General features: G+C 33.9%; 4 protein-coding genes across 4 annotated transcripts in view; 3 read left to right on the forward strand and 1 right to left on the reverse strand.

Annotated features, from left to right (window-relative positions):
- The window catches only part of SNF4Agamma (SNF4/AMP-activated protein kinase gamma subunit), a 62,397-nt gene extending 38,181 nt beyond the window's left edge, over nucleotides 1–24,216 (reverse strand). Inside the window, 2 exon segments of the mRNA XM_068297982.1 lie at nucleotides 1,035–2,863; nucleotides 24,024–24,216. Of these exon segments, the coding sequence (XP_068154083.1) occupies nucleotides 1,035–2,708 (1,674 nt within the window). The 5' untranslated portion in view covers nucleotides 2,709–2,863; nucleotides 24,024–24,216.
- Snmp1 (Sensory neuron membrane protein 1) lies at nucleotides 9,232–11,763 on the forward strand. Its single transcript, XM_068296355.1, has 7 exons — nucleotides 9,232–9,424; nucleotides 9,501–9,658; nucleotides 9,717–9,864; nucleotides 10,276–10,530; nucleotides 10,589–11,095; nucleotides 11,157–11,335; nucleotides 11,406–11,763. Exons 1-7 carry the CDS (start codon nucleotides 9,314–9,316, stop codon nucleotides 11,656–11,658), a joined length of 1,611 nt encoding a protein of 536 aa, XP_068152456.1. The 5' UTR covers nucleotides 9,232–9,313; the 3' UTR covers nucleotides 11,659–11,763.
- LOC137582129 (P-granule-associated novel protein 1) lies at nucleotides 13,497–14,549 on the forward strand. Its single transcript, XM_068296572.1, has one exon. The coding sequence runs from the start codon at nucleotides 13,497–13,499 to the stop codon at nucleotides 14,547–14,549; it is 1,053 nt and encodes a 350-aa protein (XP_068152673.1).
- cDIP (Common Dpr-interacting protein) lies at nucleotides 19,158–21,054 on the forward strand. Its single transcript, XM_068296770.1, is given in 2 exon segments — nucleotides 19,158–19,442; nucleotides 19,444–21,054. Coding segments are annotated over 2 exon segments (1,737 nt in total). The 5' UTR covers nucleotides 19,158–19,187; the 3' UTR covers nucleotides 20,926–21,054.
- Nucleotides 24,217–25,732: the final 1,516 nt, after the last annotated feature.

Genomic DNA, 25,732 nt, shown 5'->3' on the forward strand with positions numbered 1-25,732 from the left:
ATTTTATATAGTATAACGGCATTTCGTCAAAATAAATAAGAAAGGCGGCCAGCCTGTTGACAAACTGTGTCAAGATAAGGAATCAACGAGTGTAAGAGAAAGAGAGAGAGAGATGGTAAAATAAACCCCCATCAAGCCAACAAACGATAGCAATAATAATTCTATATATAAGTACGTATATATTCCTCCACACTCCTCCATGTCATATAAGCCGATAAAATAAAAAAAAAAAAAAAAGTTCACACAGATTCAGAGCTAAATTAGATTTCAGCATTATATTTTACTTCTTACATAAAACAATAAAAACCACGTAACATTTTCAACAAAACATAGAATTACGATTTGATTTTATATTAAGTCAAGTCTATCACAATAAATAGAAACAACAAGATAAAAGGCTTTAAAATCTTAATTATAACCATCAAATGATATTTTTCAGAAATGTTTTTAAGAAAACACAAAGTCTAAGGGTATAGAAACTTCGTTGTATAGGGCAAAAATTGACTCATTGCTTTTTATTTGTTTACCTTTTGCTGCCACAAAAGGCAGGAAAGAAAAGAAAGAAGAGAAATACGAAAACACCCAACTGATTTTGGTGGGGCTATAAATAAATATATGTGTGCTTATATAGGAAAATGTTCATATATATATATATATATAGGTATATGTAATTGTAGTAAACCCGACAGTCAGACATGACCTGATAGACAGACCTCATTTAAGTGCAAGTGCTTCAGATAGACAACTTTGGAGTAGACGCTTCAAGAGAGCTAACACGAGAAAGTCAAAATCAAAGTCTTTGTTGAAATGTTTAGAAAAAGAAAGGACTTTCAATTAACTAAACATTTTAATTTGTTTAATCTAGCTATGACGTCAAAGAGTTATCAAGTTCGTATGAAATATATGCGAATTTCTTAGCAAGTTCCAATGTACCTAACTTATTTGGAGCTTTAAACAAATTACTTGGCCAAATAGAGCCTATTTTCTCAGACTCTTAGGGTGAGAAGATCCGTTTTTCTATTTTTATTACTTACATCTTCCGATACGGATACCGATATCGAACCGGAAGCTCTCAACTGTTGCGAAGGACTCGTATTTGTGGACGCTTCACTCTCATTGCGCTGCATTAGACGCGGCATTGTTGAGGCTCCTGGCAAAGTGGCTGCTTTAGGTCCTTCATATGGACTTTCGATGGAATTGCCAGGCGGTGGAGTTCGTCGTATCCAAATCTCATCCAGCTCACGTTCGCTGGGTGTTTTGGGCTTATTGGCTAAGCTATTTGTATCACAATTTTGATTTTGACTTTGGTTGTTGCTGATATTGAGCGAGTTATTACTCTGATCCGAAGTGCGTATTTGGACAAGGGATGTGTCGAAGAACTGCTTGGAAAGATGCGGAGCAGCCGAGGGATGACGATTTGAGCCATAACGTTGAGAGAAAAGGCCCTGGACCGAGGAATAGCCACCGAAACTTGAGGGGAAACTAATGGTTTGCGAATTTGATGTGGCTTTTAGTTGACTCAATTGTTTGGCCTCAACACGCAACTCGGGTGTTTCCTGGGCCAGGCTAACCTTGAACTTGCCTTTGATAATCAATGGTGGTTCATTCGGCCGAGGCAAGGGGGAAACAGGGGTATCCTGGGCTAAAGGAGCTGCTGTTGCTTGTTCTGTAGTTGGAGATGGTATTTTTAAACTAACTGCAGCTGCCACCGGCGGTGCTGATTGCTCTTCTGTGTGCAGTAGTTCTTTCAGAGCCTTTGGTAAGATGGTGGCCGGTATCGGTGGGGGTGGTGGCGGGGGTGGTGGCTTGGCCTTCGACTCCTCTATATTTTGTGTATTTATCCTATCAATTTTATGCATAAACTGTTGACGCAAACGCTCGAGATCCTTGAATTTCTCTTTGGATGCGGCGTCCTGTGGTGTTGGCGGTCTCGGTGGCAATGTTTTCGACGAGCGAGACTCAAATTTGGGTGCTTCACCATTACCTGGTTGCGGCGATTTGTCACCCTCATCTTCATCATCTTCCTCTTTGCATTGCGAGAGACGTCGACGCTCGGTGAAGGGTGGCAACAGGTAACCAGATCTCTGTGGATGATATAGATCATAGCCTCCAGTACCTCCACCGCTGCCACTTCCACCTAAATTCTTTGAAAATTTGCTACTTAGATTCAAGCAGACGTCTCCCCCATCCCCATCATCATCGTCGTTGTCGTCGAACTCATCGTCGGAGCTGGTGCCGCTGCTGCTGCTGTGGAAATCAAACGAGTTGCTGCGAGGTATGGACTGGAGCATCTGCTCATTTATATGCTGTTGATCACATTTGAGAATCGATAGACCTTCTCTTTCCCGCTCCCTTTCTCTGTCTATATTGGGACAGAGACTGGCCGCCGATGCTGAAGCCGAGGAATGATCGTTGGCACTGGCCTCCGAATCAGATTCATAGCCATCTAATAGATTTTGCTCCAAATCATCCATTGTCGTCTCAAAGGCGCACTCGAAACTATCCTCATGGTTATAGGTGGAGGGGGTGGTGTTGGTGCCTGCTGGAGATGGATTTGATGGAGAAGAAACCTGCTGTTGCTTCTTCTCTTTAGTCTCATCCATTTTCTCATCATGCTGGCTGCTATTCAAGGCTAATGCTGATGATGTTTCTGTTGCATTGGATGACTTTATGCCACCTTGTTCAATGTATTCACAATTTGTGGCCATCTTTGGTTGGGTTTCCCGTAATTGAACTTGATCTTCTGTATCCTTCCTTTGTGCTTTTTAGCTTTTATGGTTTCTTTTTTTGTGTTTTTTTTTTGTTTGCTAAGCCAAATTATATTTTCTCTTGAACGACATTTGAGTCCACATTTGCTGATAACCTGGAAAAATGTAAAATTCGTATTGGATTTTATGGTTCTTATGGTCCATGGCATTGATTGATACCCTTTAGCTTTCGGTTTGTGTTGATATGAAGAGAGAGAAATGTAGAGCGAAGGTGAAGGCCGACAAACATTTATCTCAAAGAAAAAGAGAATATAAATTTCTCAATACATTTGCTTGTACATATATATTTATTCGATTCTCGAAGGCAAAACTGTGGAAAACGAACAAAACAAAAACGCGAACAAAGCTAATTTAATTATTTATGCCTTTGCTTTGGCAGAGTCCGTTGTCAACAAACAAAACAGAAAGAGAAAAAATAAATGGATACATACATACATACATATATACACAATATTGTGCATATGTATATATGTTTGCCTGTATATATATATATACATATAAACATTGCCCAATGTTAACATATGTCGCAAAATTTATGGTTAAACATCGCATGAGACAAGCTCAACAATATCGGAATTCCCTGTCCGACACTTTCAATGCCCATTAAAACAGTTTCATTGCAGTAATTGACTGCCAAACATGAGTATATATAGAGTAGATTTTGAATTGAATTCTATATTCTCTAAACCAACTTTTCAGTTTGAAATTCCAGTTGCAACGATGAAGTTATTAATGATGTTTGTCAATACTGTAAGTGATTAATTTGTCAGTCTTTAAGCAAACTATCATTTTGGGTTCCTGACTATGAATATATGTATAAGTATGTATGAAGGGACCATGCCCACTGACAAGTTAGTGGCGATGTAATCGAATAATATATGAGACTGAATATTGTCAAGAAAAAAGGAGGGGGATTACTTCATCAACCAAATTCTGTCTGTTCTAGTTTGAATTTCTTAAAAATGTTTTCTATTTATGACATTCATTAATTTATACATTTTTCACTCTTTTTTGTAGAAAAATGATTCAAAATTTTAATCTAATATTACATATTATTTTGAAAAGTTTAAAAAAAAAGTTTACATATTCTATAAAATGCCTATCTTTACATTTTGGCATGGAAAAAAACACATACCAATGTTGAAACATTTTAAAAAAAAGTATTCTTGAAATGTGCTTGTTAGAATTCAAACTCAAATTGTTCGAATACAAAATCTTGGGTTAGATTCAGACTCTGGACATCAATACGAAGCCCCACATACACTGATTGTGGTCCCTAAGTGGACCTTAGGTATTATTGACGTTTATAACTGACAAAAACTACACTTTTAACCAACTTATTTATTAATTTATATACTCAAGAATAAAGAGTTCAAATTCAAGCAGATAATTGGTATTTCAGCAAGAAAAAGATGAAGTTTTAACAACTAAATATTTTAAAATGCAGTTTTATAAACTACGAGTTGAAATCGAAATAGTATAAAAGATACGATTAGGGATAATCTTAAGGGAATCGTAAGCTGCATTATACGCATAAGGATAAATAATTATCAATTGATTCTTCTTGTTATTTTTCTGTTTAGGAGTTATACACACAATCGATACTTAAATAATTGCAAATATAATCTAAATATAACAGTTTAATTATAGAGTATATATATTGTCGTATAACAGTGTTATCTAGTAGTTGAATATGACAATATATTTATACCATTTTGATTAAAAAAAACCCTTTGCACTACGACAGCTGATACGGTTAAAGGCAAAGTATTATCTGACAGTTAGGATATACATAGAAACCTCCTGATAAAACACATAGATAAACTAAAAATACACGTTTTTGTATTAGATGAGTAATGGGTATTTGGAAAGTCTCCTTAGCATTTGTCTTTTTGAACAAAAGTGATGCAATAAATTATATATCTTTAAGAACCATAAAATTTTCAGATGTTTAAAATCAAAAATTATATCGAAATGTTGAACAAGGCCCCTCCAAAGAAAGTGATTCAACAGGCAAACAAGATACGATATGACAGCGAGCAAAAACCCCCTTAAAAGTGAACCCCTTCCCACATCAAAAAGAGAAACCGCAAATTGTGTAATTGAGCGGCTGGCAAAACGCGTCCAAATAAATATATATCTACTTATATATGTATATACAAACCGATAGACACAGACAGCCAGTGAGCAGCAATTAATGGCAATTAGGTATGAATACCGACAATATGTTTCAGATCTACATATCTACGTAGATATACATATATGTTAATGCAGGTTCAGTTTAGCATAGTTTTTATTGGGGAGGAGTACTTTATCGATGACGCAGAGGGCACTTTTATTTTCCAGGAAAATACAATAATAAAACATTTAGTTTTTTGTTTCTACCTTTTGGTTTTGTTTTGCTCACTTAATTACCACAACACGAACACGTTTCTCTTCTCTGAGTCAATTCCAAGTTCCAGTTTATCTATCATATGACTGACTGACTTGTAAATACAATTGTCAGTCAGTAAGTCTTTCCGTTTGGGGCGGCGTTTTAATTATATAATATAAAATTGTTGCCAATGGCAAAACAGCAGTAGAGCAAAACTCAACTTAACTTGTAATTATATCCAATACCGGTATAAATATGTAGATACAGCTAACAGATACAGATACAGATATATCAATTGCTTAAACTGGCTAGACTTTGCGGCGACAAACTAGCATAGATGCTAGTTTTTGCTTTATTCAACATTATAACTCAGATTCTTCATTAGAATTCACTCAAGTGTTCGTTGCATTGTTTGTTCTCCCGAAAGGCCAACAGATATTGAAACATTGAACTTTCTGTATTATAATAAATAATTTTAATGACAATCACGTAATTAAAATGATTGTTTAATTGAAGAAAACCGCTTACAATACAAATGCAAACAAAAATACGTCATATGCTTGGTATAAAAACGACATTCAAACCATTTTTGTATTGTTTCATTTGGGTATATAAAATGTCACCTCTCCTTCTCCTGTCGATATATAAATAAACATCTCTTTCTAACCCACTCTGTTTCTAAATGAAATGCAAATACATACATTAAACATGTTTAATATACACACACTCAGTCCATAAAATGACATAAGGGGTACTAAGGAGAGATTACAGTAAGTGATAAATTGCCACAAGTTCAATTAAAATGCCATACACTAAAGCGATAAACGACTTTGGCATACTCTATGTATATAGAAATGCATAGAAATTGCCTCCATAAGGTAGTCATCATACCTTCTCTGTTTTGTTAGTGTATTCCAAATTGTGTAAATGCAATTGCGGTTGACTTTGCCCACTTGATATGATGATATCAAGTCTATCCAATGAATGAGTGGGCTTTAATTGCTGCTAAATGATGTAGGATAAATGCCAACTGTTTCTCTCAGCCGTTGTCCTCGAATGCAACGGTTAAGGTTTCATTTCATTACGATTCGTTTCGTTTCAGTTCGCTTTTCATTTCAATTCATTTCTCACGTGACAACACAAATTGAAATCAAATGCCCACCACTTGGCTTTGCCCATGACTTTTGAGGGGCGGGCAGGGAGACACCACTGGGCATGACACTAGGGTAATTCATTATACATCATATCAAACGATGTTGTCAAATTGACATGTGTGAAAATATAATTGATATACCAATCAAAAAAAGATTCCTAACAAAAACAACTCCCCAAATAGAAAGCAAAGTGCCACTAAGAGTGGCTACAGATTATCGTGGGTGACACCATCCAATATATTAATTAATTTTTAAAAATTAACAGTATAATAAGTGAAACAAAATGTTGTAGGCGCTACCTAATGAAGATTTTTTAGCAGAAAGTTGCTAATTACTTAAATGACACCGCCATCGTTGGGTGTGGGTGGAAAAGTTTTCGAGATTCTATAAAAAATTGCAACTAGAAGCAGTTTTTAAATTAGGGAAGCGATAAAGAGCTTTAAAGATCTTCATTTCTTAACTCATGACTTACAATATAATTTCCTCTTAATGTCAACAATTTACTTTGAATTTTTCAATTTTGTCAACTGAAATTGTTAAGCAATTTTCATTTGCTCAGCAGAAAATTGTGTGTCATTTAAAGGCCTGGCTTTTGTATTGTTGTCAAGCGTATCTAAAATTTGCCTTAGCTTACGCTTCTTCTGCTCATTTTAATTTTGTATTTTTCTTTTTACTCAACTCGTTTTATATGTGTCGACGTCAGCGTCACGTGTCTTGAGTTTTGCTATTGTTTTATTCATTTTTTTCTTCTTGTTTGTAAATTTTTCATGTGCAGTTTCGATTTCTGTTTATGTCAACAGATCAGAGAGCGAACGAGGGATATATGCATACAAAATGCAAAGACAATGCGAGGTGTGGCCAGTCAAGGTGGCAAATGTGGAAAATATGATATAACATTGTTGTAGCTGAACAACTAATGCAATAACTAGACAAAAGTGCAAGCATTTAGTTTAATCCCAGACAGACAGAATTTGCAGTCATGGAAGAGCTCAACAAATGTAAAAAAAGCTAGTTGCAATGTCTAAATTAGTGACCGTTAATATATGTCAATAGTTATTAGTTCAGTGGACGTTGACGTAGAAGGCTAAAAAAACTAAAAGATGTTTTAAGTAAAAGAATAGAAGACTTTAAGCAGATTGGGTAAGGAGATTGTAATCAGAGGTGTATTTTGTAGGTGTAAACTAAATTAATTAAGAGGGTGAATGAGCAATGCCTTATTATCGCAGAAAATTAGAGTTCCTTATTAGAATCTGCATTGTCTAAGTTCTGTTTCAATTAAATTCGTCCAAGTAAACTAGCAGCAGTAGCTACAATGCCAAAAGATCCAACACAAACTAGTCCTCCCAATGAAATAATGTATCCTTTAACCCAAAAATATAAGTGGATACTGTTTAAAGATTTAAATATTCTAAACATACGAAACAAATAGATTAATCAAATATTTATATACCCTAAATTTTTGCTGTTTCACAAACAAACACGATCTAACTCTAACATTGTTTGTTCAATCCCTTCCATTACGACAATTGAAACGATATTCGCTTGTTACTGTCTATAATTTAAGGTTCCAACAAATTTATGTTTTTTGTTTGATACAAAGAATATTTTTTTCATTTTTATCATTAATCCTTAGGTTTAATGTTACAACGTATGATATGGAGATATCCAAGTCCCTTTCGAAATCAAATTTCAAATATGCAATTTATAACTGTTTTAAATTAAGCCCATTTACACAATTAGTATTAATACACAATCGGTATCGTTCTTATTGGTTACGATATTGAGATGTTACGATTTTTTATATGGAATATTTTAATTTAATATATTTATTTTTTGAAGTACATACATAGTAGAAGTAGCACGTTTAACCCACAAAAATCTAGACTTTATTCTCTCAAAAGACAATTTTCGTTGTTTTATGCACAAAGAGGTGAACTTTGTAGGCTTTGTCTAACTCTTTTCGTTTTACTCAGGTGCAATTCTCAACTAGTTTTAGCATAATGATAGATTTGTATACCCTTTGAACTCTGAAGTTTTATTGTAAAGATTGTTGAAGATAGAACAGACAACCTGCATTACCCTGAGAGATGAATTAAGGATTCTTTGGTGGTAAAGTCCTTAAAAGTGTTTATCGTTTTTTAAATTAACCATATTATTCTAGAGTATTAGTTAGAGGGCTAAATAAATGTTATTTTTAAACGCACTTTGTTAAGGACTTGCAAACGACCTCTTTGCCAACGCCCAGTGGGGTAACAATTCTTGGCGTATTGAAATGTTAACAATGTGTTTTTTTTTTTTCAATTGCTACGCATTATTTAGCCATCCACCGACACTTTGGGTCAATGGTAAGGTTTTTATTTGAATCAATAATTGCTACAATTAAATAACTGCCATTTCTATAATAATGGAATACCAGCCAGGTGTCGCCGATAAGGTCATAGTACAACTAAGTAGCAGATATAGAAAGATGTGCAATGGGGCCGAACCATGTGGGAGGTAATGCACGAATGAATCGACAGGGTATTTTGAAATGAAAATGAAATTTATCTGTAAAAATATATACATTAGATTCCCTTTGCTTTTTGATAGAACATTTTTATTGGTTTTCAACTATATTCGGGATGAAAAAGATCATTATATGACATACAGATCGTTGGCTGAATTTATAATTTTCGAACAAGTTAAACAAGAATTTTATTTGGGCAACTGCATAACAGAAGATGTATATACATCTTTTTATATATATGTACAATCAATTATTGATTTTTATAAGTAATGCCATGCGTCTAAGATTGCCGTTTTGTTTTTGTTTTTAATGTCTTGGAAGTTCTCCGGCCTGTTGACTATTATAAAATTCGCACGTATGCCATTTGGTATTCGCTTGAACGATTCGCGTTTTGCATTGAGACAGAACAATTCAGTTGCGTCGCGACTGTGAACGTATCCAGTAAACGCTAGAAGATATATAGATATACACATAGAATTCGAAATCTATAACTAGTATTAACTTTCACACAATGCAAGTGCATCGAATGAAACTGCTAATGGGCTCGGGAGGTGGCCTATTATTTGGCATTATCTTTGGATGGGTTATATTTCCCAAAATTCTAAAATTCATGATATCAAAGGTGTGTGTTTGTGTGTGTTTGTGTATGCCTGTGTGTCCTGGTTTAAACATTTTAATACTTTTGGATTGTTTGATAGCAAGTCACCCTGAAACCTGGCACAGATATACGAGATCTTTGGTCAGCTACTCCATTTCCCTTGCATTTCTACATCTATGTGTTCAATGTCACCAATCCTGATGAAGTAGCCCGAGGAGCACGGCCACAACTTCAAGAAATCGGACCCTTTGTATTCGAGTGTGTAAATTTTTAAGCCAATCTGTTCAGTTTTTTGATATTTTTGAATATTTCATAGCGAATGGAAGGATAAATTTGATTTGATTGATGACGTGGTCGAGGATACAGTGTCCTATAATATGCGGAATACTTTCATTTTCAACGAGGAGGCGTCAAGTCCTTTGACTGGTGAAGAAATTATAACATTGCCACATCCTTTAATGCAGGTAAGAGGCTAAGATGAGAATTAAGCTTATTATCTATTATCACTCAAGGATGTTGTTAAGGTTTATATGTTTGTTTTTCAATTTTGAAAAAGAAGCTTTAAATGGAACTACAATTTTATAGTATTTCTCCGTATTTCATTCTCACACTAACCCTTTGACAAGTCACATTTAAGAACCTCTAATGACCCCATTGTTAGATTATGCAAATCACTTGAGCCAAGTTCCCACGTTGTTGTAATGAAATTAAGTTATCAAAGAGAAAATATAATGAATTACAGAGAGACGTTTTTCGTTTTTCATTTTTTTCCTTGAGTGAATAGCAAATGAAATGCAATTACAGACATATCCACTCAAATAGAACTTACTTATATAGTATGTAATGTAATGTGAAATGTTTGTACATTTTGACAGCCCATCGGTATTACGGTGCAACGTGAGAGAGCCGCCATGATGGAACTAATTTCCAAGGCTTTGACATTGGTATTTCCGGATGCATCAGCTTTCTATAGTGGTAAATTTATGGATATATTTTTCCGCGGCCTTGATGTCGATTGCTCATCAGAGGAATTTGCTGCCAAGGCTCTTTGTACAGTGTTCTATACAGGAGAAGTGAAACAGGCTAAGCAAATGAATCAAACTCACTTTCTATTCTCATTCATGGGACAGGTAAGAAGAGGATGGGACAATTCTTAAGTCTTTTTTAAACTTCTATTCCTTCTCTTAGGCAAATCATTCGGATGCAGGACGCTTTACGGTTTGTCGTGGGGTCAAAAACAATATGAAATTGGGCAAAGTTGTCAAGTTTGCCGATGAACCGGAATTGGATGCATGGCCTGGTGATGAATGTAATCAATTTGTGGGCACCGATTCGACAGTCTTTCCACCGGGTCTCAAGCGTGAAGCTGGTCTCTGGGCATTTACACCGGATATTTGTCGCTCCTTGGGCGCCATGTATCAACGTAAGTCATCGTATCATGGTATGCCAGCAGTGAGATATAACTTGGACTTGGGTGATGTACGTTCCGATGAGAAACTGCATTGTTTCTGCGATGATCCCGAGGACTTGGATACATGTCCACCCCGAGGTACAATGAACTTGGCACCCTGTGTGGGTGGGCCATTGATAGCTTCATTGCCGCATTTCTATAAAGCAGATCCAACACTTGTGGCAGCTGTCGATGGTCTTAATCCGAATGAGAAGGATCATGCAGTCTACATCGACTTCGAATTGGTAAGAGCAAAGGTAGAATAGAATCGGCAGATCGATAAATCTCAATCTTCTCTCTTTGTAGATGTCTGGTACTCCATTTCAGGCTGCTAAACGTTTACAATTCAGTTTGGATATGGAACCAGTTGAGGGCATAGAAGCAATGCAGAAATTACCAAAATTAATACTCCCACTATTTTGGGTCGAAGAGGGAGTTCATTTGAATAAGACCTATACCAATATGGTGAAATATACATTGTTCTTGTAAGTACAAAATAAAAAGAAACCTCATTAATACATTTAATCATCATTATCATTTGCTTTTCTTTCCCAGAGGTCTAAAATTTAATTCAGGCCTACGTTGGACGGTCATCACCATGTCTCTGGTGGGTCTGATGTCTACGGCTTATTTATTTTATCAGCAATACGATAGTCTCGATATAACCATGCCACCGAAAATTATCAAAGAATCCAACAAAGTGGCCGATGAAATCGAATCGAATAAGAGCAAATCTATTGAACAGAGTCCACCAATAACAACGTCGTTACCTGGAGCCAATCTATCGCATCACAAAGATCGCTATTAATTATAGTTTATTCGGTTCATATCATATGATTATTGTTATTCTGTAGCAGCGCACCTGTAGTCCAATCCAAAAGTAATAAAATGAAAACAAAAACAAAAACAGAAACATGACATAAAAGCGAATTAGAAAAGATCCGCCAAACTTGTTTAGGCCCAGATCAATGCACATGACTAGCTCGCTCTTGAATGGCATCTTGGGTGAGTGATCTATATATTGCTAATGGTTGGCTCTGCTGATCGTTGCTGTCACCATGACACCAATAATCGCACTGATCGACGGTGAAATCGTTCGGCGACAACTGCCATCTCATGTCAGACAATGCAATAAATGAACTAAATTGCTTTCCATTTTACTATTGTTTGTCTTCTATTGGGCCAATGTCCTCAAAATGGCAATGCAATTGTAAAGACTTACTTGGGCGCATAATAATTTTTTTAAGTTACGATGTACATATTGCTTGGGCAGACCATAAACTATTAAAAACTCGCTGCATTTTATCTTAATGGTTATTCTATGATATTTTAATTATTTAATGTTTATTTAACTGTTAGATTCAAAAACGGAAACTTAATATTAATAAGGAAATTATAGGTACTTCTTGTTGCATTCAAAACGAAGCTCTTTTTATGGTCTTATATATGTACGTACTAACTAAGTTTATTAATAAATGTCTTGGTTGCTACTTTGAATTTCCATTATTCAGCTTCCGGAGAGCTGAAGCCACAATAATTCACCTCTTACCAAGTTAGGCAAAGATTCTTACCAAGTTAGATTCACGTTGTTCGCAAGAAAGATCACTTTTTAAAAGTGTCTGGGAATTTATGATCTTGGCAGATAATTCGACAGACATACAGTCATTAACTGGTGCCATTAACATGGGATTTTTTCCATTGTATCGTATAAAGAACCTGTATAATTCTTTAGGAACCGAAATTTATAAAGTTCTTGTAAAGAATCGTGACTTTAAACATTGAGAAAAGGAGAAAAAAGAATTAAGTTACTGGAATTCTTATTCCCTTATATTTTAGAGCTGCAATCCTATTTTTCAAGAAACGAACGATTCTACACAGTAATTCTAAAAGGCAAAAGTCGCCAATACAAAACATTTCCTCCTTATATCTATTAATGGATTGATTAATTAAAGCATCTTCAAGTGTTACTAAACGTTTTAATATTCATGCAGATGGACAAATGGCTTCTATTAAACCAAAACTATTACCAGATGGACTTTCAAAGTTATTTCTAGGGGGCCAGTTGACCCAGTTAAGTGGCAAAATTATCTTTTACATTATTCACTCATCAGTCAAGATGCATTTTTTCCCCTTGTAGCGATCTTATCGGGCCTTAGCCTAGACCCACTGTAGCCACTCAACCAGACAGCGGCACTGGCTGATACAGAGCCAGATGTCATAAACAATAAAAAGCAAAAACATAAGAACAAACAAACTTTTTATGAAACAAAATTTGACTCTCTCTCTTTCACCCTCTCTCTTCCTCAAAACGTGCTTATCGATAAAAAAAAAAAAAAAAAAAACTTTAAACTAAATTATCGTGCAGAACTATAAATGACACGAATATTCAATGGAGTACAATCATAAATTTTGATTAGCTTCGAACCGGGTGCCGAGGCGGTGTGGACTTGATTGTGAATTTAAAACAAAACAAAACAAAACGAAGCAAAAACAAAAGCAAATTCAAGACCTGTTCACATTTTAGGGTTGCGTTTTGAAGGTCATCTTTTCTGAGCTTTGAACGAGTTTTAGACATTTGATTTTTAGTTAAATCTATAAGCTAGACTCGAAATGTTGTCGTTGCCTTTCTATATCAATTTGTGTTTGATGCTTCTCATCAGAAGTGCAAATTCAGAGACACTTGAAGAGATTCCCATCAATAGTTTGCAGTGTCAGGAATATTTTTGCGAAGGACTCAATTATCCCAACAGTTCGCAAGTGGCCTACTTCATGGCAAAGGCCACAAAGGATATAAAGGACTCTAAAACTCTTCTACTGCACAGTTCTAATTTGACAAATTTACCTTTAAATATATTCCACACACTTGTCGATCTAGAGGAATTATTAGTCTGGGAATGTCAAGTCAAGCGCATCGATCGAAAATGTTTTGAAAACGCAAAAGCTTTAAAGAAAATCAGTTTGGCTGGCAATTTAATAGACAAATTGGACAAGGAGACCTTTTCATTGGCCAAAGAAGGACTAGAGGAATTGGATTTATCTGACAATTTATTGGAAGATCTATCATCGCAAATATTTTCAAGTCTAACACAACTCAAACGACTTCAATTGGCCAACAATCGTCTGAGGGCGATTTCGCCAAACGCCTTTCCATCGAATATGCAACTTCTGACCATATCGCAGAATAAGCCATTGAAAAATCTTCATCTCTCTGTTAATCTAACTGAGCTGTGGGCCATCAATTGCGATTTGGAAAGAGTCCAACTGGATGGTTATGTTGTCAATGTTCAGCTGGAGGATAATTTCCATTTGGATATGTTGAAAGTGAAGCATGCTCAGGTCTTGAGGCAATTGCACTTGGCCAATACGAAATTAAGGAATTTGGATTTTCTCTCGAATGCCACTCAGCTGATTGAATTGGATTTAACGGGCATGGATAAATTATCGACAACACCATTGTCCTCCATATTCCCCAAACAATTGCAACGATTGAGCATATCAAGTACCTTTTCCTCCACCATGTTACCACACTTGAAGAACCTGAGTTATCTCAACATTCTCCACAACGATATGCACGAGATCTACCTAAGAGATAATGACTACGATTTATATGTTGAAGACAAGGCAGTGGTGTGTGAACCCCTGGATGAACAAGTCGAAGCTGAATATAATGACTTCCAAATGCATTGTTCCTATATATAAGAACAAAGAAAGCAAGAATAAAGAAATTCCTTTGTAATGAATTAATTACTAATACTTGTCAAATGAATTGCAATAGTGGAGCAACGCAGAAAAATTTTAATTGAGATAGAGTCTCTTCTCTGATCAGGCATAAAATCACATTAGATTTCTGTTTCCTCTTTATTTGCTTTATGCATTTATGTATATACTCAATCCAAGGCAAATCAAAAGTCTCAAGACTTTGTTGTTATGGTCTCTTTGGGAAAATTTATCATTATTATTAAATGAAACAGAAAGAAACACATTATGATTCAAGATATAAACGCATAAAAATTTAATGTTGGGCATAAAAAATTGATTTATATTTCAATTCAAAATGTTTGATACTCTTAAAATAACAAAACCACATTTTCCATAGAAGACTTTTTAATGCGCTGCATTTAGGATCCATGTGAGAGATTTAGAAGTAGAAGTCCAAGACCTACATTTTGGAGCTATAAAGAGATGAATGTAGAGTGGTGGATGTCGAGAACACCGGGCTGACCCCCTTCGATCCGTTCATGATATATGTATATTATGATCCTTCCAGGACTACAAAACTATTGAACTTATGAACCTAATAGGTCTTACTAAGGGACTAAGAAAAAATTGATAACAGAGAGAGTTATATGATAAAACTTTTATCCAATATATGTATCCAAGTTTGACTATATTTCGATTACTTTTATCTCGAACAAACAATATAATCAAATGCAAGTTCAAATACATTCAAATGAGTATGAATTGAAATGAATGAATGTCGAGTAGCTAATACATTGACTATTAAAGACTGTGGAATAATGTAATAAACAAAATATGTATATAACAGAGAGAAAGTAGGTATAAGTGGAAGTGAAGTTGGGGATTCTAGAAAAGGGATTCTAGAAAAAGGTTTCATTTGATTTGAAGCATAAATGCAATAACATTAGTCAGAAGGTAACCAGGAGTGTATCTATTAGCATCTAGATTTAAATCCTCATCCTCAAATGAAAACATCGATAGGACAATTGTTATGGAAAGAAAATACTTTATATAGTGTATATTTGCCTACTAAAATACTATTCTTAGAGGACTTAAATACATTTATTGTAATGATTAATAATCCCTATTTTTATATTATATGAACTAAAACAGAATGAAAAGGTTTAAGGCAGACAAAAGTAATGGATAAGTACTTGCACTTGGTTGTACTCTATTTTGTTTGATGTTTTGTATGATTTTCATTCTATGTACTTTACATGTTTTGTTGAGTTCCATTATTCTTCAAGTAAATGGAAAAATGTGCCGACCAAAGCAAAAATAACATTCTTTATGCATACTCATATCAACAAATTCTTATTTGTTGTATTTATTTGAGTCTACGCATTTGTTTACACAGCAAAACTATTGAAGAAAATTTGATTTAAATTAAATGCTGGCTGCCCAGCCAAAAGGGATATGAGGGAATGTCGGGGAGCAGCAAGTTGAGGGGCAAAACCAAACAATGAGAGTATCGAATCGGTTCAAGCGAAGAGAACAAAGTCTGCCCCTTTATGGGGGTACATAGAATATATATACATATATATATATATATATATATATATGTGTGTGTGTGTGTTGTGTATATGCAAAGTAATTGCGGCAAATTGAATTGAAAAGAAAAGACGAGGGGCAAGAAAAAGACAACAAAAATTTATCGCTAAACGAAGTCATGCCGTTTCAATTGATCGTCAGCAAACAAACAAACAAACCAACTGAAAAATTTAGTTATTTCTACATACATATACACGGTATATACATATAGTATGTATATTTACCCTGCGACAATTATAACTAGTAATAGTAATAGTAGATCAATTATGATTTATACAAAAACAAATTCCATTATTTATTTACCCACTTAGACTTTAGCTTAAAATGTTCTTACCGCTTCAAGTTAATTAGATTCAACTGGCAAATAAATTTGTTTGCATACAAATTATTTTTGGCTTACTTTTTGAGGCTCTCTTTTGTTAGTTTATTTAACAAAATCGAAAACGAAATCAAAAGCTGGTCGAACGTGTTTTTTCGAAAACAGAAATTACTTTTGCATTTTTGTTATGGAAAATTTTTCTTAACACCTTTTTTTTTTTGATTTTGTTGTTGTTTTTTTGGGTGACAACAGCCGGCAAAATGGTTTTTGTTTACTATATGTAAAATGCTTTCGACAGCCAATTATTGTGCACACAAATATTGTGTTACCCTTGCAAAGGTTCATTTAGAATTTATAAGCAACTTGTAATCCTCGAAGCTCGAAGCGAAACTTGGAGGTCCTTCAAAGATTTCAAAATAAAGTAATATTTAGTTTGTTTCTCATATCTCATTTCCATTCGGCAACTTTTAAACAAAGGATATATTCAATTGGATGGCTAAAACAAATCCCTTTTCTATTTGGCAACTTTTCAACAAAGGGTATATACAATTCGATGCTTAACTATAAAATCTGCATAGTTTCCGGGATCTTTTCTTCTCTCTTCTGTGTTGAACAAATGCCAAAATAAAAACAAAACAATATTTTTACTATACATATAAAAATATGTAAAAATATAAAATCCATACGTAAACAAAATCAAATTTTACAATCGTAAACAAGCCGTGCAAAATGAGGCAGAAAATTTGTTCACAGTCCATATGAAAAGTATGCATCAGTAAAGAATATTACTTTATTTTGCTGTCAAAATTTGTGAAACAATTAAGCTTTCTTTTGATTTTGTCAAGTTGGCCAGAGAGAGAATAAAATTTGCATAAATTTTTCATTCTATTAACCATGTACAAGTACTTTTGCCATAGAGTGTAGAAAACAGAAAATTAACATTTAGTGACTCAGTTTAATTTAACAACACACAAAGGGCTACCGATTTATATATATATAGTATATAGTACATTATTCTAATCATTGAAACATTTTGTCAAACAAAAACTCATATGAATCATTTAAGAAAACTGATTAAGAAATGAAACGCAAACATTTTTCATAAACTATTACGTTCTAAATTAGTTTAAAAAGGCAAACTAAAGTTCGTGCTAAGTTATGCCGACTTATATAAATTCAAAAAACTTCTAAGGTTAAGATTTGCCTGAATGTCTGGTAAAGTATAATTATAAGTATTTTATATTGTTGTTACTTTTCCCTTATCAACAAAAGCATTTTGTTCGTTTTTCTCTTATGTTTGTGTGTGTGTGTGTGTGTGTATGTTAGGTAAATACATACACACATCAGTGGAAGATAAGAAAACTCTGGTATTCGTAAAGACTTGACTTGAACTTGCTTTTGATTTTGTTTTCGATTTGGGCCAAACTGACTCTGGCTAGCTGGCTGACTAAGCCCATATGTTATTGGGAAATCATTGAAACGACATTGTACTCAAAGAATCCATTATATGGTGCGGATGTGAGGCTTCAATTAAATGCTAGTGGCAATTCCCTGACCTGCTAGACCAAATCCACAGCAACAACAACAACAACAATGAATGAAATTATAATACATGACAACAATAAATGTATATATTGTATATATATGAACATTTGTATGACTATATACATGGAAGATGATGTATAGTTATAATATAAATTTTGATTTTCTATATTTTCATTTACTCTTAAGTATGAACAGAGAGAGTCCATGGACTTTTTAATCGAGTATGTGTTTGGAAAACCCGAAATATGTATTTCTAAATCTATTTACTATAAACTATAACTTTATTAAATCGTTCATTGAAGTAAATAAAATAATTTTCTACTGTATTTCTGAAATAAATGTGCCAAAAGTTTAATTCGTTGTTTTATTATTTACAATATAGAACGTTTTTGAACTGCTCAGTTTTCGTTTAATATATTTAATATTAAAATAAACGATATCATTGTTAAAAGAATGTTCAGAATGCCTCTACTGAGTTAATGAACAATTGAGCAATTCAACAACTGAACAGAAAAGTGAGCCAGTAAACAACTAAACAATAAAACTGAACAACTGATCAGTAAAATGAACAAGTGAACAATTGCGATGAGTAAGTTGATTCGATTCCAAAAAATGAATAAGTGCACATGTTCAATCAATAAAAGTGATCATGCATAATGAGCAATGTTTACCCAATATTAATGCCAAGTCTCAAAACATTTCATAAAAGTATTTCCTTCTATGTTTTCCACATTGCTTATAATAAAGACTTTATTTTTTATCAAAACTACATAAAAAATGGATAAAATAATTTGCAAGAAATCATAAACAGCTATACAAATTTTGATAATTAATATATATTTTCAGAATCACCGAATAATGGATTAGACAAAGTCTCTTTAGAAATTCAAGAACCAATTTGCATGGAAATGGCCATCTTTCTATACTCTCAATAGAGCATTTAAAATTCTATTTGTTTTGTGTTTCATGAGCTTTTGTTTTGAGTTTTTTTTTGTGTTTGTGTGTCTGTGTTTTTTTTTGTGTTTGCGAAATCAAAACACCATGAATAGAATAGAATACGAAAATTATATATACAAAAAGTAATATTATAGAGCTTATCTCCGCTTCGTAATTCGTTTGGCAAATTTCATGATCGCTTTTCAGTTGCAATTGAAACGTGAACGAGCCAACGAGTAGAAAGAACAATGTTGATTAAACAAAAAAAACATTTTGTGTATACGGTGGCAATAACTTTGCTCTTGGCCCTGGTTCAAGCTAATGATGATGATCAGCAACAGCAACAGCAGGATGACGATGGGGACTATGTCCAACAGGATGTGGATATGAGCAAACGTTTGATTAAAGTCGAGACGATGGCCGATAAATGTATTTTAGTGGAGGCTCAACAGAATGTGAAACGTTGTCGTGGTTTTACATTCGATAAAGAGAATGAGGTGGCCTTTTTTTGATTTACAAACCCCAGTACGTATATCACCGGATCGTGATACCTATGAGGTGGGCAATCAACCGCGTTTAGATGTCCTGATATTTCAAAATTCCACCTTTAATACATTTCCATTGCATTTGTTCTATTCTCTGGAATTGAGTGAGCTGGATATGCGTAATTGTGAAATGGAACATGTGACATGGGAAAGTTTCTTAATGGCCAACAATTTGAGAATTTTACTATTATCGGAAAATAATATTGAAGAGATCGAAGAGAGCACTTTCAACTATGCCAGTGAATTGCAATTTCTATTTCTTCGCGGGAATCGACTGAGTCGCTTGAATGGCAAAAGTTTTAAGGGTTTGAGAAACTTGCAACATTTGGATTTAAGTGGAAATCGTTTAACAGAATTAACTGTGGGAATATTTGACGATTTGGAGAGATTACAACATATTGATTTATCTGATAATCAATTGAGTTTCTTGGGCAATGAACTATTCGGCCAGAATCCACATCTATTGATCGTCCACTTGAATACGAATCGTTTGCGTGCCATTGAGGAAAATGCCTTCCGTCGTTCCACGAATTCACCTCCACTCTTAGCTGTGGATCTCTCGCACAATAATCAACTGAATGTTTTGCTATTGAATTTGAATGCCGGCGATTTGCGTGCTCGGAACTGTTCACTGGACCGTGTCAATTTATATGGCTCGGTGACGAATGTCGATTTAAGTGATAATCGCTTGCGAGAGCTTTACTTCGCTCAACCAGAGATACTGGAACGTTTGATTTTGCGTAATAACTCATTGGGACAGTTGTCCTCATTGACGCGAGTGCCACGTTTACGTTATCTGGATGTTGGCGATAATCCCGCATTGGGTGACTTGCCCGAGAATTGGCAGACACCGGCCCTGCAATACCTTGACATAAGTAACACAGGACAGCAGCAATTGGATATTGATGCCCTCAAGGGCATGCCACAATTGCGAAAATTGAATATATCCTCGAATAATATCAGTCAAATTGATCCACAATCCTTTATGGAGCTCTCTCACCTAACACATTTCTATTTGCATGCTAACAATTGGAATTGCTATAATCTCAATAATCTAATGAATATTCTAATACGCCCGTTTGGCATTACCTATACACCAGATCGATATGATAGTGATTATCCGGGTGAATATGTTTTTGGTATAGCCTGCATGTATCGTCTGAATGAACCGGAAACCGAATCGGAATCATCTTCCGCATCCGCATCCTCGTCATCTGTGGAATATGTTAGCCTCGAGTCACAGTCGCAAAATCTACAACATGCACAGGATCAAATGGAAATCGATAAATTACGGCAGGAACTTAAGTCGGTGGTGCAACATTTTGATGCCAAATTCGATAATGTCTTTCAGCAATTGCATCAATTGAATCTTAAAATGAAATCGATTGAGAATATAAATAATACGCTATGGAAAGATATGACAGTATCGGTTTCAAATTAACTTTTCTTTATATCCTCACCATGTAATTGAAGTTATTTTCTCTATATGTTTAAGCAACAACTTTGAGAATCTTAATTATTAAAATGTTGATAAATTACAAACAATAAAAACCTTTAAAGGTATTAAGAATTCTGTGTGTCTCTTTCTTCTGTCTATCATCTTTACATAATAGCTAACTGATAGCCAATGTAGATCCTTAACTGAATAGAAGGATTATGCCATCTTTAGACCTAACTCTCAAATGATAGCCTTGCTAAGCGACTGATCTGTAAGCTCATATAAGAGTAAACCAAATTAATGGGTTATATAATGGTTTTCTTTAAGTTTGTAAATAATCTTCCTTCTCCATCTTTATACACAAACTTCCAGTAGATAAAAGAGACTCTCCTGAGCTATTGAACTAGTTAAATCTATCTGTACCCTACCTCTATCTCTGTAGACTTACCTCTATCGTTGATTTACTCTAAGATTTGACCAAAACCTTCTTTACCCCGATATGTCCTGATGTCCTGGTATCGTAAGAATTACTTCAGGACGTTCCAGCTCTCAGATCATCCAGAGACTACAATACAAGCTTTTAGAAAGGTTTGAAAGGACCTCAGTCACTTGCAGAGACTCAAAATTGGCATCCATTAAACATGAAGTTTGGAGATTTAGCGATCGTTGGAGACTAACTCTTAGAGTTTTCACCTCGATCTACCATTTGTCATTCTTATTGTAAAGTAATAACAAAGTGCATTACGGTCAATTACTGATAGCAACAAATGGATTGTTCCATGTTAATAAGATTCCTTTTTCCATGATCCGCATTATATTATTCGATTTGTGTCATTAATAAAACATTAAACATAGCAATGCCATGACTCATATCCCTTCTGAGTCAACTGTACATACGAGGTAGAAGAATTGAAACCAACATTTTCTTTATTTTTTTCTTCCCCATTTTGAGCGCACATTTTGTAAATATTTTTCTTAATACAAAAAAAATATTGATTTTGTCCAAGCCACGCCAAATCTGAGCAAACAGAATGGACTTAAACAAAAGGGTTCATTCAACTTGGCAAATTAAATGTAATCACTATATAATTATGGGAAAGAAGCTGGAAACGAGCTGGCTATGCAAATAAACAATAATTTTAATATAAATTTATTTATGTTCAACTGCTTTTTGCCACCACATCACTTGCTTCCCCCCCTTCTGCACCCTTCCAAGGCAATTTATGGCTAACTAATTGTTAAGATAAACAAATAAAATTCAATTCCAACCCGTCGACTTGTTCCGATAGAGCATCAGCATTTCGTGTATGTTTACTGGCCAAATGGCTTCAATATCTGGCTGGCATCTGGGTTAAAATTATTCGTGTATTTACTTTTTGCAAAACCATGTGATCGATTCTATATACACACATATATATGTATGTATATGTAGATTCCGTTTAACGGTAATTGTTAGAAAACAACTCGTGCCAATCGCTGCAATACAACTCAATACAGACAAATTTATTGTATTTACGTGCACATTGTATACAAAAAGTATTAGAACTTTTGATTTTCATACACTTTCAAAAACTTATTTTCCTTTAGAAATTAATAACTTATATTCTTGATCTGGTAGATATCAAATAGATCTTATATAAAAAGTATCTCTTAATATTGAAAGTCTAAAAAAGACAAATCTAGATCATAATTTCAGTCTTGGAAATTGAAATTTTAACAATAAGAGGTAATATATTCGTTTTGCCCTTAAAGTCTTTTATGACTTGGTTTCTACAAACAAAGAGAGAAAAACTGAAATTTATGAAAGACGTGAGCTTCAATTATAGTTTATGGCAAAGGGTTGAGTGAGTAGAAAATTGTTTTTTCAAAAACACACTTAAAAGTTACGTCTATGTACATATATGACATGCTATATTTAGATATATTTGATTTATAACATTTTATTTACGCTTGTTACGTATCATCTTTTTTTTCAAGTGAAACTGGTTAAGTAACTAATTATTCAGGTCTACATATTCTCATTTTGGATTCCCAGTAAAATTGACCAAACCAGAATTGATGACATGTCAATAATATCTCATTTTAAGGTTATATTGATTATATGTATATAGGTATGTGAATGTATAGATCCTAAGATCCTAACCTAAACCCCGAGGACGTTCTGCACAAAAAATGCCGCTTCAACGTCAAACAATGTTTCAAATCTTTCAATTTTCCCAAACAACCGAATATATTTTATAAGATTTTAGATTTTTGTTTTTTTTAGAATATAGTATAGGGTAAAATCTTTAAAACTCCATTAAAATAATATTCAAAAAAACTTAAAAAAAGAAAGGAAACGAAATTTATTGCTTTAAAAATTGTTGTAAAATTAAAAAAAAAACTTTTGATACTTTTTTTAAGTTTGAATTTTAAAACATTAATTTAACAGTTAAAGCTCTTAACCTAAAGAAATCGAAGACTAAGAATCTTGCCTTAGCATCTAAATAAGGGATCTTGAAATCTTAATGGTCTGCGATGACTTCAATATATACCACATGAATTTGTATATGAATATATCTTATTTGTTTAAAGAGTATACCAATTGTTAAGTATACACACACACATACATACATATGTACGTATGATATTTGTAAACACATAATAAGAAAGCGAACTTTTCATTTGTATTAAGAAAATGGAAAACCTTGCGATTTTTTGCGCCTTTATTGATCGATACATTTAATTTAATAAACAAAATCTATGATTTAGCCCAGCTAGACTTCTCTATGTCTATGCAAAGGTAAATTTGTTTAAAAGAAATTGTATTAACCGAATCCATTGGAGTGCCTTCTCTTCACGACTTGTGTAATCATTAAGAGATAAGAACGAATAAGAACAAACAAATAACATTTCTAAACTAAACAATAAAAAGAATTTCAAATGACTTTTGTATTTCAATGTGTTTAAGGAAAAACCAACGAAATAAACACAAATAAATCTTCTTCATATCAACACAAAAAGAAAGTAAGGCATTGAAAAATATAATGATTAACTTTTAATCAAATGTATAAGAAATAAAAACAGGAAAAAAACGAGTAAAATAAATGTCAATAACGAACCTTTTTGTTGTATTAAGAGTATTTAATCAATTCTGTTTGCTATATTTTTTTTCTTTTTGTTGTTGTTGTGGTACTTGTTGTTTTTGTAATTTGTGTTACTTAATTGAATTGTGTATTAGCTTGTTTTTGCCACTTTTGAAACACAGCAAACACATTGAAGAGGATTTTTTTTACACACATATATTTTTTTTTTTTTTTTTGTGTTAGGTACAGATGTCGGCGTACATACAGATTAAAATTGAATTATAATAGTTGAAAGATTAGATTAAAAAATAATATACACTTTGTTTTCTTATTTCTTTTTTCACTTGGGCAACAAGTGAGCACAACAACAATAACAACAACGATTTCAGTCAATAGAATTAAGAAAATGTGAATAAAAACGAAAACATAAAAATTAATTATTTGCTCCAACAACAAATAAAAGTGTCGCGATCTATGGAAAATTTCCAATAAAAAAAAAAAAAAGGCTAGCCATTGGCTTGTATGAATGTATCTTTGTGTGAGTATGTGTGTATGAGAGAGACTTTGTACATGTATGTATATGAGCAGCAACAGCTGATTTCGACAGGCAGCTGATTTTGATTCAATACAAGAATTTTGTTTTTGCATTAATTTAATGAATTTTGCAACTATTGTTGTTATTGTTGTCTTTGCTGATTATTATTATCATTGCTGGTTGTTGTTGTTGTTGTGCTTATTGGAGTTGTAATAGCAATTTCTCTGGCTTTGGTATTCGCTTACAATTAAAAGCTTTGTACGCCAAGCAGAGTTGGCTTATCACAAAAAAATGTGTTAATAATATTGACACACAACACACAGAAACACACGCACACACTTTGACCCATATATATAGGCGGGTATACAGATTTTTTTGCTTTTTTATCCAAAAAGGATATCAACAGGTAAACACAAACACACACACACATTTATCCACATAGACGTTTTCCGCGCCTTTTTCTTTTATTTATTTTGCGCTGCCCTTACAAATTGGGCCCGCTCCTTTGCCCAAAAAAGCTTTCACATTTAATTTTAATAAGTATCCACCGAAAACATACGAATTTGCAACGCGAAAAGCGACGACAAGAGTACGTTGTATTATTAAGCGTTTTTTTCACGAATGGATAACGGAAAACACATCACGACAACCGCTCTCTTTGAAAACAAAAACAACAATAAAAAAACAACAACATGGCGAAATCAATTCGCTCAGCGTGACGAATTCGCCTTTAAAAATATGAATATTCGCCCCAACTATTTGCGCACTCGCCGCAAAGACAAACAAAAACAATGAAAGACAAAATTACATCGAACTCGAACCTCGGAGTCGAACTGCAACCGATGTTGCGAACATTGGATGTCAACATCGAACATTTAATGACAACATCGAGCGATTCTCTTGAATTCGCTCTCTCTTCGCCGTAAAAATGAACAATCGATGCGTGGCGCAATTATCGAAAGAGTTATCGAAGACAACACTGGAAAAATGCAAAAGCCAGAATTACAGTAATCGATAGTTTACTCATTTAAACCTACTATTTGAGTAAATAGCGGCAACAGGTGGGAACTAGTTATCGGTTCCAATAAGCCTCGCAATTCAAATTTTAATTCAATATTAAATTGACTTTTATGAAAATAGAAAGGTAAATTTAATAATAAAAAAAAAGAAATATATACTTTCAAAACTAGAGGGAAACAGTATGCTCTTG

Source organism: Drosophila tropicalis, unplaced genomic scaffold (genome assembly GCF_018151085.1).
Source record: "Drosophila tropicalis isolate 14030-0801.00 unplaced genomic scaffold, ASM1815108v1 contig_859, whole genome shotgun sequence".
Classification (NCBI taxonomy): Eukaryota; Metazoa; Arthropoda; class Insecta; order Diptera; family Drosophilidae; genus Drosophila; species Drosophila tropicalis.